The following is a 13,777-nucleotide window of genomic DNA, read 5'->3' on the forward strand; positions in this document are numbered from 1 at the left end:
TTCATAGACTCTGCAGGTGAGAGGGGACTTATTCCCGGACAGGCTGAAAGCTCCATGGTGGGCAGGGACCACATCTATATTAATCACTGCTGCTCTCCCAGCGCTTGGGACATAACTGCTGCACAAAATGGTTGAGTAAATAAAACACATTTAAACGTCTTCACTCTGCATTTGCAACAAATGAGGATTCAGTCTCCGAAAAACTCTACGGACTGAAAAATCCTCTTTGCCATTCATGAAAATCAGTAAACCTCTCTGACACAACCAAGGGATTCAGCTTAAGTTTCAAAGTCAGTTATTTACAACCCAGGCCCAAACCGCACGTTCTATTTATGTAGAGTCCAGTTAATGTCACTGTATTCCTCAGCCTCAGACCACACCTCTAATCTTGGTTAGTAACCTTTGAGATATTTATAGGAATTTGCTAAGACTGTTAATGTGATTATGCATAAACCATCGTTGTTATTGTGAAGGTATGTCGTACCATGATTTCTGAAGAATATGGACCAACAGCAGCAATTTATAGATTCATCAATCACAATCATCATCTATCTTAAGCCCCATAGCAATGATAAATATATGTCAGATAATTATCTTATGGACTACAAAGGTTCATGGTCACTTTGAGCAGTCAAAGGAAAATACTACCATTCCCATGTCTGAGCATTTTTTGCATTTTGGGGTTTTGTTTAACACATGTACATTTGTTCATGTATATCCAGTCAACACACCTGACACATTCAAAATTCAGTGGAAGAGTAGAACAAGTCTTCATAAAGTTTTAAAATATTTTGCATTACTGTCTTTTACCTTTGAAGTTTACTACACCAACTGCAGTTGAAGCCAATCTGAGAGGATACACAGGGGCCACAACCATTAAACTGGAGACACGCTAGGAAACAGGAGAGAATGGATGCATCAAGACTAATTGGCAGCATGGAGAGAGAGAGAGAAAAAAAAGACTACTCTGCCAAAATTAACATCACCTCACATCCCCATATACACGCAGGATCAGAAGACCCATGCATAAAAAGATCAGATCATCCAAATTGCAAATCATTTTTCCCACCTAGCTATGTTTACATGTTAACTTACTAGGCAATGGGGTCATCTCCACAGCTGAAATATTGGTGATTTTTGACATTTGTAGTTCTACTCGGTGGTATTCATAAATTGTTCTTCTTCGAACATCTGTAAAAACAAAAAACAGCATGGAGAGTAGAAAAAAAATCCACTTTCAACATTTCTTCACTTATAAAACAACTGCATTTTAATAATGAATGTAGAATTATAAATGTTTCACCTGATGGGGTTTTAAAATAAAAATTTAAAATAATCAAACCCTATAAAAAGGTTGATTATCAAAATCTGAAACTCTTGTACCCAGCAGCCTTTTCATCAAGGAAGCTGAAAATGTTGATTAGGGTCTCAAATTTCTCACTTCTTTAGCAGGGCTCAAACCCATTGTCATTCAGAGTATACTTAAGACATTTTCTTGATAGATTTATAAATTTTGAAAGATTTTGACATATGAAATCAAGAAGGTAAGATGACCCCACTTCTCTGAAGCTAAAACTAAAGTGAGTCCTTTAGGAATGGTAGCAACTAAAAATTTTTCAGTCTAAGTAAAGCTGGTTTAGCTAGAATAAGAGTCTGATTGCTTTAAAGGTTTAGAATAAGTTTCTTTAATAAACTTGAAGACAGAAATTAAATCATTAAAAAATCAGTATTGCTATTAAGTGTACAGTGTCATATCCAAGGAAGGTTAATAATTAGCACTTATATTGCATGCAGGAATTTATAATAATTCATCAGCAAATCCAGTGGTGTTCCTGAGGAATAGGTTAGATGGAGACTTTGACAAGAAATTTAATAAGTAAAAATCAGATAAATACAAGCAAACATATTTTATAACAAAAAAAGACGTTGATGATATATACTTAAAACCTACTTTTAAAAAAAGACTTGAGCCTTATACTATATTAGCTTGCTTGAGTTAGGTAAATGTAAATGGAAAATTGATATTATTGGTATTTTACCTAGCTCTTGGAATGCTTATAACGACAGGAATGCATTTCCTGAATACTATTATATCTACCAGGAATTATTTGGGAAGCTATAAATTATTTTTTAAATATCATAGTATCCAATTTGGGGAAGTCATATGTCATAGTGGTTAATAATGCATGCATTTGAAAAGTCTGGTTCAAGTCCCAGGCTTGCTACTTGGTATCTGCATGAACTTTGGCTCTTTTGTTAGCCTTTCTGTGCTTCACTTTCCTTGCCTATAAAATAGAGATAACAGTACCTATATCACAGATCTGTTTTGAGAATTAAGATGAGATAGTAAATGAAAGTTGCTTAGAATAATCCCTTTCACACTGTAAGTTCAATAAATGTCAGATATAATTTTTGTCTAACATCAATATGGCAACCATAGATCATACTGGTTATGTACTGATCTAATTTCTATAGATCTAGGCCCTGAAATCAGGCTTCTAGGAATTTGTTTCCCCTCTTATATTAGGGAAGGTTAAATTTTGATTAAAGTCAATAGACCAACAGTGATCTTCTCTAGGACATAAAACAGGAGTGTGGTGCCCAGAAGACAGCAAGCTCTCTTTTAGTAACAGTGTTCAGGAAATGTAGATACCTACACATCCAGGAGGAAAGTCAAACATTTACTCACAACCTACACATATTTCTGTTTCTCTCCACTCATATTCTTTCACCCATTTCTGATTGTTCACAATGAAATTCTACTGCAGAAGAGGAAGAGGGGGAGTGGTCCAAAATGAACTCTTTGGAGGCAAGGAATGCTTCTAGAATGCTAGGAATGCTTCACCGAATATATCTTCAGGTTTCTCAGATTGGGAAACACTGATTAAAAATGTTAATCCAATTCACATCTTTTTGGTATAAGCGAAAGATGCATATATAATTTTCAAAGTGCAAACTTTATCCAACATTAGAGAAATTTCATATTTAGTAAGGTTTCTTGAGGTACATGAATAATGTCTTTTCTTTTTCCTTTTTCTTTTTTTTTAACTTTTAAGGCTTTTGAAACGATTACTCAGTTTCTGCCTTTGTCTAAAGAGGACACGTGCTTTCCTATGCATTTTGCTAAACAATTTAGTTTTTGGAAATAAATAAATAATATAGACTTGTCATGAGATCACTGTGATGGGGGGTTTCTGAGTCTTCTTCATACTAAAGTTCGCACAGTATCATATTAGTAGGTGCTTAAAATACCAGTTTTCTTTTAACTTCATACTACACTTTGAGAAGTTCAAACTACGGACATGACTGTGAAGCCTCTGGGAGTTTAATTATTGATCATGCAAATGGGGTAAAGGGAAGGAGTGACATTTTTGCCATGCTAGTTCTATCACCTGCTCAGATAACTCCAACTATTGGGAGGAGATGAATTTAATAAAACCAAAATTAATGAGAACGTGTTTTGTTTGATGACCTGCCAATTAATGACAGCTTCCAAATGGTCATTTCTGTTTTGTATCATACATCTCCCTGTCAAAAACAAGTAATTAGGAATGTATTTACTGGTAGCTCCTGCCAATACTAGAACCTTTCATTTGATTCCAGAAATGTATTTAGCTCATGTGTCTTCTTTAGAAAGTTAGTCAAAATAATAGTGAACCAAACATTCAGTACCTTAGCTGTGGTGATACAGCTTCAACTGTTTTATTACATCTTTACAAAACCAAGATCAACTATAATACCCATTAGTGGCTTTTAAAATTTTTTAAAAAGTGAAATGAAATAAATCTCTGAGCAGCTAACACATAGAGAATAAAATTCAGTAATCAAAATCTTAAGGTGATATGATTCAAAGTGTAACTATTGAATTGCATGTTTTTAGACATTTTAAGCAATATCAGCAGGAGGGACAGAGTGATTGTATGGAAACACCAGGAATCCTCTCCAATCAATATCCACTCTAGCTCAAATGAAAACAGTTTAATGAGTACCCTGTGGCATGATTAGCCATGATCTAGTTTACTTGTCTGTCTTGAAAATTAACATTCACACAGAGAATGTATGAGTAATTTCCTCAATTGTCTGATTTTTTATACAAATATTTTAATATTTTGTCTGGATTGTCAAGTAAATGATTAGCTAACATTTCCTTATTTATGTGTTGTCAATGCTTAATGACTGGTCCCAAATGATTATTTCTTATTTTCTTTACTAGTTCCCACTGAGCCCAGCACATAGCACCATTTACTGAGAGTACTCTTGAATGTAAATAGCATGTATTGCACAACTACAAGTTCATTCCCAGCATAAAGACACAGGAAAAAAGAGACTCTTGAGAGAAAAAGTGCACTATTATAGAAGTTATAAGCTTCCCACACGAAAATGCAATGCATTACCAGAATTAGCTAGTTGGAGTTGTGAAATAAAGCATCTACAAATAGAAGATGCTTTTGCCTCAAACATTTAAAAATTCTTGGGACTTCTCTGGCGGTCCAGTTGTTAAGACTCCGCGCTTCCACTGCAGGGGGCACAGGTTCGATCCCTGGTCAGGTAACTAAGATCCTGCCTGCCGTGTAGTGTGGCCAAAAAAAAAAAAAAAAAAAAAAATTCTCCCTATAGTTCTATTAAAAAATAATATAATTCAGCATTGGATAAGGCAACATAAAATTTAGGTGACCATGAGGTGCTAATCTGAACCTCTCAGATTTTCCTCTCATTATTCTTTTGTATTCATAGAAATTCTAAAAAAAATTCTCAAATATGTCAAAATTAATCAGTGATTTATAATATCCAGAAAATTCTTAAATTTTTGCTTCTTTTGAAAAATTAAGATCAATCAAATAGGGTATGTTAGAAATGTATGTATTAAAGCAATAAAATATCACTTTGCATAATGCTATCTATCTTGGAAGCGTTTTGTGAGAGGATACTTTATGGGGAAAATGTCATGATTTCTATTTCTTCTTCCTTTTGTTGAGCCTCGAGTGAGCTAGTGTGTACTTGACAACAGAAGCACCTAATGAAGCTGTGTGGTAAAGAGAAGCAATTTTATCTTCTGTAAAATGAATAAGTTTGAAGTGTTTTCCATTTTGAGGAAAGACAAGGTGAGATGACACAATTTCCTGAAGGATTTGTAGATCGATCTGTCCTTAAATGAATGAAAAGACCCTGATAACTTTGAAAATAACAGGTGAGGCTCAGTTCTTCTGAAAGAGCTTTAATTGGGGTGTATAAAATGTTAAGAAAAAAAAAGTCATGTTTTTCCAAGACTATTTGTTTCTTCCATAGTTTGTCAACATGTTCTTTTATTTTAGTTGCTAAGTAATTCTAATGGATGTGTCCTACCACTGAGTACAAAATTACAATTTTTTTATGGGCAAAATCAATTAAAGTGAAATGCTTAAATTTGAAAATGTATCACTGAATAATATCTAAAATTCTAAGGCCTTTCAAAAGGCAAAGAAGAAGTAAAAAGTAGGTTAATGTAAATATTATACTTGAAATTTAATGTTCTATTTAAACATGGGTATATGGTCCACTGTCACTCTGTTCAGTATGGTGACCATTAGTCATACATAACTCTTAAAATTAAAATTAATTGAATCCAATTAAAAATTCAATTCCCCAGTTTCACTAGCCACATTTTAAGTGCATAGTAGTCACATGTAGCTAGTAAGTCCGTACTGGACAATTCAGATTTAAGACATTTCATCAGCACAGAAAGTTCTACTGGACAGTACTGGTCTATACCACTATTTTTTTGAGAATTAAAGCTTAAGACATTTTGCGTAATAAAAGTGCATCTCTGTTTCTGTTTGTTAAAGTTATTTTTTTTTTTTCAGTCTGTGAACATAATTTTGATCAAGTTCTTTGAGAAATTGCTGCCTGGTCTGTAAGCACATAAAGAGACCATGTATGGCAAACTACATACAATGTTCCTCAAAGAGTTCCCTAAATCTCTAAGTATTTTTAAAATATGTTTTCTCTCCAAATTAGTTGTCAGTTTTATTTTTGAAAATGTTAATGTTTCTTATTGAGCTGTGAATAATAATAACCAAAAAGCAAAGGCACACACAATGTCAATAAATTTAAAACAGCAGATGCTGATGAGAAAGGGATTGGTGTTAAGAAAGAACCAGATAATGCATGCTGGTGAGAAGAAAAAAGTGGAGTATTCTAAGGGGTTCAGAAATTGCCATTATCATAACTTGTAGTAGAACCATTTCAAGTTAGGTCAGCTGCTTTCCAGATTAGTTTCTAGTACAAGAATTCTGTGTGTGTGTGTTAAAGTAACTTTCACATTACTGAAATGACATAGCCTTAAGTTTCCAAATAAACGGACCATGGAGGCATGAACGGATTTTCTGGGTTTCTTGCTGGACATGTTATGCTCATTAAGCTCAGAGGATGGAGAAAAAGGTGAGGGATGACGGAGAAGGTCAGCACTGTGGAGATTAAGATCAAAATTCAAAACGTTAAATGGGAGGAGAGAGAAACAAACAAGTAGAACAGTACTAGAGAGCACTGTAGGTTTACCCAGGAAGGCCTCTGCACACTGTGGAAAAAAATATGGAGGGACATGTGCTGAGGCTGAGAAAGAATTACTTAGCAGAGCTACTTAACAAGAAATTATGGCAATTACACATGACCTATGAATATATGACAATGTTAGAATTTTCTGGTAATCAAAAGAATATTAGAGCGACAATGAAATATCACATTCTGCTTATCAAATTTGTGAAGTTTAAAAAATGATAGTAGTGTCTGAGAGCATTTGGGGAAATGGGATATCTGATTTGATGCTGATGGGGGAGTAGATTGGTACAACCCTTACAGAAAGCGATCTGTCAAAAATACATAAAAATTCATTAACATTCCATGGTTACATATTCATTTTTTATGGATTAGATATGAGTAAAAATTCAAAAACAAGGATGTTTAGCACTGCTGTTTTACTGACAATTAATATGAAAAGCAACCTACATGACAAACCAGTGCTGAAAACAGATTACACAAATTATGAAACAAAGGAATTTGTTGCAGCTATTAATGACCACATTTACACAGGTATTTAGCAGTGTAGGAAAAACGTGTTGTGTATATTGTAAGAAAAACAGGTGGCAAAAATATTTATAGGATAATGCCAATTTTCTTACTGTGTGTGTGTGTTTGTGTGTGTATACACTATAAACAAAAGACTGGATGTAGAGATATGAAAACATTGATTGTTATCTCTCTGTAGTAGGTTTACAGGCAATTTAATTTCCTTCTTTGAGTTTTCTATTATTTTACCAATTCCTCTGAATTACTATGGACTATGCTTATTATGTTTTTACACTCGTATTTCTGTAATGAATAAACAAGGTCATTGCATGTAGACCTGTTTTTCACATCTGTACCTGTGGAGATTGAATTGGATGACCTCTATACTTTTTGTTTTTCTGATTCTAAAGTTCTACAAAATATTTTATGAAAAACAGAAGGTGATGCAGAGATATACATACACATGGACAGACAGACACAACAATATGTTAAGAAACAAATGATGTCATCGTCAGAAAGAATGAGTTTCAGAGAGAGTGTCAAGGTGTCCTTGAGTGGAAATCCCCTGTGGCCTCACTCTCATGGGCACTGGGCCTGGGTGTGGACACCTCAGTCAGTATCACTGTCTTTTTAAAGTAACAATGTAGATGCCGATGAATAAGCAGTACAAGTAAACATAAATACAGTGTTACTCTGTGCCAGGTACCACATGCTATACACATATTGTATCTTAGGTACTAAGCTGGTCATTTTGCATATAAAGAAAGTTATAGAAATTAAATAAAATGTTCAAGGTCTCATGACCAGTATTCACATTACAATATCCCTTATACATTCTGGACTTTTAAATAGTTTTTCTTTTTCTTTTTTTAATATAAGGGTTAATTTCACATTAGACATTTTTCATTTTTTTGAAGGAGCAAAGGAATCCCCTTGTAACCTCAGAACTATTTACTGATTTACTAACAATGCCTAAATTCCCTTTGATATTTTAAACTATCAGATCACCTAATCTTTTTTGAAAGGTAAAGGCTATTTTAATAAACTATGCCTGAAAGTTACATGGAAAACATTTATTATTTGGAAGCCTTTAAAAACTGAAAAACAATTTTTTGTTGTTGTTGATGTTATGGTGGGGGGGGAGGAATCTTCATAATAAACAAATTCAATTTGCCTTAAAGCTTTTTGAGTGCGTTACCAAACCTTCACCAAATCTGATAAGAACGGTATACTATTGTGGTCTCACTGGGAAAAATTACTCTCAACGTTGTGGCTCACTTTCCCATGTTGTCATGGCTAGATTAAGCAAAGGATCTAGGTTCTATAACCCATGTAACCAAAACGGTTTAAAGAACAGAAAATTGATCTTATGAGAACAAGGTCCTGTGTAATAATGCACCTTGGAATACAGAAGAAAGAAAGCCGCCCATTACTTAGGATAATGATCAATTTTTCCCTAAATTCACTCAGGAGAAGAAAAAGGGGTAACAGAGATGAAAGATTTAAATTCCCTATGAGGATGACTCCTAATAATGAAGGTTATTAAATAAGGGAACAGAATCTTGAAAAGGACTTAAATATTTATCTAAATTCTAATTGTACAAGTAAGTAACATACTGATCTCTAGGAATCATCTGATTTCTCAGGAAAAAATGATACTTGTATTACGATATTCTTGGGTTAGCCTAATGTCTGAAGTAAATAAATATGCCTTTTTTTTTTCCCAGCTGAGAATACAATGCAACCATGCAACCGTTATCTTTCCTCTTATACGGAACCTCCTGTAACAGACACTGCTACACCTGATAAATGTGGGAACAGGTTTTTAAGGAGATTAAAATTTTTCTCTTCCCCCAAAGATTTTTAAGTAGAACACATCAATTCCAATGTTCTTGCTGAAATACAGTCCCATCTAATGGCAGGGATGAGTAGATTAGAAACTCAGGACTTCCATTCCTTCCTGGCAAATTTTCTCAAGGTGACAGTGAGGTCAACAGGAAATGTAAATGTCACTCCAGCATATAGCCTGCCTGAGAGAAGCTTCTCCCTGAACTCAAAGCTTGAGTACTTTCTTTAGATGAATGCTGACTCCCAAACTTTAGACATAATCTGTTCTCAAAATTCATATGAATTTTGCCAATTTATTCAATGAAATTTATATTTGAGAAGGATATTTTCCCCTCTAAACATAATGGTCACCCTGTTACAATATAACAAGGGGTGCAAAATTGCATTTTGGGACTCTGAAGTCTGAGTACAATTTTATCATGTCTCAGTTCAGACACAACACTTGAATATTACAATACATTTGTAAAAAAAATTTTTTTTGGTACGTTGGTGGTTCTTTTTCTCTAAACAATAATATTTCAGCACATCAATGTGGGCCAAAATGCCTTCTGAGGAAGCTGCAAATAAAATTCTTTCTGGGATGAAAGAAGCCACAAATAAACTAAAACTAGCGATTCTTTTACTTGTGCAGTAATTGACTCAGGTCATGCTTGACTGAACTTCTCTGAAAGGAAGAATGTGAGAACATTCCTCCTCACACAGAAGTCAACTTGGCCTCTCCCAGGGTTCAGCCTCTTGACTAAGAGTTCTGTCAGGATGTCTTTATGTTGCCTACACATAAGGATATAGCTCTGCTTTGTTCACAGTACAGGTTTGTTTCTGGAAAACCTGCCTTGATTTAACAGGTGGCTGGAATATTACCTCCTGCAAATTCTCAGCTAACAAGGAGAAACAGCCATGGAAGATTCACGGTCTTCACCAAGCAGAACTGCCACATATGAGTGTCATTCTAAACCGTAATTGTAAGATAACCCCTATAATGTTTCCAGCCAATCCTCTGCTCTGAAAAGTCTAATTTCCACTTCATTTACTTTCTATATTTGAGACAACATAAACAGAATTAGTTCAAGACCAAACAGCATATGCATGTGATAAATTAAGTCTACCACTATAATGAAATAAAGAATTTTGCTCAAGAACTTTGAGCAAAAGGGAAAGGAATGATCTAATCTTGAGATGTACTATATAACCTCTTGCTTTACATAAGTACATCTGGGACACAAACAGTCACCTTTGGTACTAACATACCCAAGCAACCCTCAAGGCTGTTCTTGAACTAGAAGGAGGTTTTAAAAAACAGAAGCTTTCAAAAGATGGCTATTTACATGATCAGAACTACTACAAATAGCAGTTACAATTTGGATTTCTAATATGATGAACAGATGCCCAAAGTAACATATGTTTTCAGTCTACAAATGTAAACTAGATTAGATATGCAAAAATGACTTAAACAAGGAAATAAAATATATTGTGTGGTAGGTATGGCTTCATCAAGATTTTTTTAACCTCAGTTTATACTTTTTGAAAATCTTCCTTTAGACTCTCAAACAGTTTTATACAAACATGTTAAACATGAAACGGTACAAGGCTGTTCTTTTGCTGATAAATTTATTTAAATGAAAGAAACAATCATACACCTATCAATCAAATAATCTGTCACTCTTTTACGTTCTTCTTCCTATTAATAAAAGAAATATATCTGCACAACCAAGCTAACTATTCCAAAGAATCCAAATTCTCTTGGCTTGGCTATTTAACTTCACTTCACCTAAATTATTAGTTCAACACTAACAGAGAGATAGCAAATGCCAAAAAAGACTTACACGGCAAACAATATAATTAACAAGCAGCAATTAGCTAAGTGATTCGATTGTTCAAAGAGTCACATCTGCCCTAGATCAATCTCCTTTAAATTTACCCCACAGCAGGCTCAGACTCGGCCATTACCCTTCTTCTACCTACTGGGAATTTGTTGGATCCTGTGGACAACGACAAATGCATCTGACAGCCCCACTTTCACTGGGTGATTGGTCGAACTTATCTGTGTGACCAAGACAGGAATCTGGAAAAGAAAAAGCAGATTGCTGTGAGTTAGATTTGAATTTCATTTGGGGTAGGTGCGGGGAATGTGACCATCTTGTTTAACGGATAAAATTAGATTATGGAGATGAAGGAAGAGAGAGAGCAGGAAATATTAGAGAAGAAAAGCATACAATACCTAAAAATAACATCTGTTTAGTGCTATTTGATGGGTTAAAGTGACAAGAGAGTTCCTAGTCCTACAGAGAGGGCTACTTGATGATGAAATTAACAGATTCTCGGAGAATCTAACTGATGTTGAATACTGAAAACTTCTCACACATATAGGCACACCATGAATGCACGTAGTGCGGGCTCTCATTACAGAAACAGAGATTCTTTTTGTACCATTTGTTTTCCCCGAAGACTCTATTATATATTCATTTTCATAGTTTTAAAAAATCCCTGTTTACAAGTGGCCTTATAGATATAAAACCTAGAGAAAGATAATAAGTGCATTCCTAAATATATATGTAACAATATCATAGTTGATTAATATATAGTGAAATTTGGCAATTGTTTCTTAATGGATGTCAAACTTCACTATTCTGGTTAAAACTCATACGGAAAACTTATGAATTATTATGAGTCAGTTCAAGGTCATATTTCCTAAATTTAATCCTCAATAGAGCCAAAATCTGCATATTATAGACATTTATAATGTGTACAGTTTTAAAAAATTAGGACACACTGAGAATATATTAAGCATGATACAACAGTTATAAATGAGACAAACTCTTGGAGCCGTTTTTTCTAGATTTAGAAAAGAATCATTGGAGACATGATTACTATCTTTACTACCAGTTTTATAGAAATGAAAATGAGGATGAAAACATCCTCAATACATAAACGGACAAGAAACAATACGGAAGGATAAATTCATGAACAAATCTTTTAAGTAGAATAAGCAGATTGTGGGCCATCTGTGGGTAATTCATTAAAGATCATATTAGATCAGACATGGTTGTATAAGCCATAATAAACAGCACAGCAATAAAAAAAGAAGGAAAATAGGGGACTTCCCTGGTGTTGCAGTGGTTAAGAATCTGCCTGCCAATGCAGGGGACACAGGTTCGATTCCTCGCCCGGGAAGATCCCACATGTCGCAGAGCAACTAAGCCCATGTGCCACAACTACTGAGCCTGCACTCTAGAGCCTGCGAGCCACAACTACTGAGCCCATGCACCACAACTACTGAAGCCCGCGTGCCTAGAGCCCGTGCTCCACAACAAGAGAAGCCACCGCAATGAGAAGCCCGTGCACCGCAACAAAGAGTAGTCCCCACTTGCCGCAACCAGAGAAAGCCGGGGCGCAGCAACGAAGACCCAACGCAGTCAAAAATAAATAAATAAAATAAGTAAATTTAAAAAAAAGAAGGAAAATAACTTGGAGAGAAGATGTAATAAGGACTGTACTGCTTATTTTTGCCCCTGACATCATGAAGTTGTAAAAAGTGTTATTTTGTTGAAACTAAGAGGAAATTTTAATGTTTCTGAAATTTGTGGAATTATCTCAAAGTAAGTAAATGGAAGATATTTTCCTTTTATGTACTAATCAGTCCTCTCTTGAACAATGTTGTAGTATTGCCAGGTTTATATCAGTGTGTCCAGTTCTTAACTACCATTAAGAAGTATTCTGATATTTGGACAACAGAAACAAACAAAATCAAACCAAGATTTTTGTCCCTAAAAGTTCATTTACTAAATGAAACTCTGATATAATTTATTTATGGTAATTGCTAAGCCATACTCAGTATAAATGTATGCAATCCCTTTTCTTAGGGTACATTATATTATTACCCAGTTTATACTCCATGTTGAAGAATGCTAATATAAGTGCAATTTATATTTAAGACAGACTTACAGTGAAAGAAGAAAAGGCAAAGGGATAGAAAGTCACAGAAAAAATTTCCAATTCAAGTTATATTTTGTATATCCTAATAAGACAAACTCATAATTTTTAAACAGCATCATTAATAGATGCCTGCTTAGGAGTAAGTATGAAAGGTTTGCTACTGGATTTGTTACTTGCTTTCATTCTTACAACATCTATGACTGCAGTTTTCCTCTGCAAGGTATGAAATATTTTACCAGATAATTCTGTGGTAATTAATTGTACTTCTTCTTTCCCATACTCAAAGCAGAGCTTGAGTTTATATTGTTATCAATTGGAAAATTCTATTATACTGTTATGAATATTACATTATCATATGAGAGCTTGTTTTCCAGGTCACATGTCTTGGATCTGCAGACATCCTAGCTTCTCTTCTCTTCACATTATCTACTCCATCTCTTCTATCTCTCTTTATCTCTTTCCTTATCTAGCCATCTTTCATTTTTATTTTTTCTCCATCTCTTTCCTTCTTTTCACTCCCTTCCTTTATATTTTATCTCTAAGTCAAACTCTTTCCTCTTGTGCATTTGATCTGTGGTAGATTGACTGCACTAATGGCCTCAGTCCACGGCCTCTTTTTATCCATACTCTGCCTTCTCACTTGGTGGTCCTCTGCCATTCTGCCTCTGCCTCAGTAATATGGCAAAAGAAGACAACAGCAAACTTGAAGCAGAAGAGAGGCTTGAAAAGGTGCTTGTACATTTCCACCTCCTTTGTGGGACTTCTGCCACTGACATGAGAATGTACCCTGCTGAAGATCTATGAGAGACACATGGAGGAATGTTTTCTTTCTAGCAGAGGTCATCCTTGAACAACTAGCCCCTAGCCAATCCATCAGCTAACAACTGACACATGAGTGACCCCAGCTGAGATCAGCAGAGTCTTATATCTTGTGAGAAATAAGAAATAGAGTTGT

At 34.8% G+C, this 13,777-nt stretch overlaps 1 protein-coding gene across 4 annotated transcripts in view; it reads right to left on the reverse strand.

Moving 5' to 3' along the window:
• PLXDC2 (plexin domain containing 2) overlaps positions 1-13,777 on the reverse strand; it is a 429,167-nt gene that overhangs the window by 113,406 nt on the left and 301,984 nt on the right. For all 4 annotated transcript variants that reach the window (XM_007189858.2, XM_057544055.1, XM_028168446.2 and 1 more), the window contains 3 exons: positions 10,852-10,951; positions 1,096-1,191; positions 811-892 (listed from right to left, as the gene is read on the reverse strand). In XM_007189858.2, coding sequence (XP_007189920.2) covers positions 811-892; positions 1,096-1,191; positions 10,852-10,951 — 278 coding nt within the window. The remainder of the gene's footprint in view (positions 1-810; positions 893-1,095; positions 1,192-10,851; positions 10,952-13,777) is intronic.

This window comes from Balaenoptera acutorostrata, chromosome 3, assembly GCF_949987535.1.
Source record: "Balaenoptera acutorostrata chromosome 3, mBalAcu1.1, whole genome shotgun sequence".
Lineage (NCBI taxonomy): Eukaryota > Metazoa > Chordata > Mammalia > Artiodactyla > Balaenopteridae > Balaenoptera > Balaenoptera acutorostrata.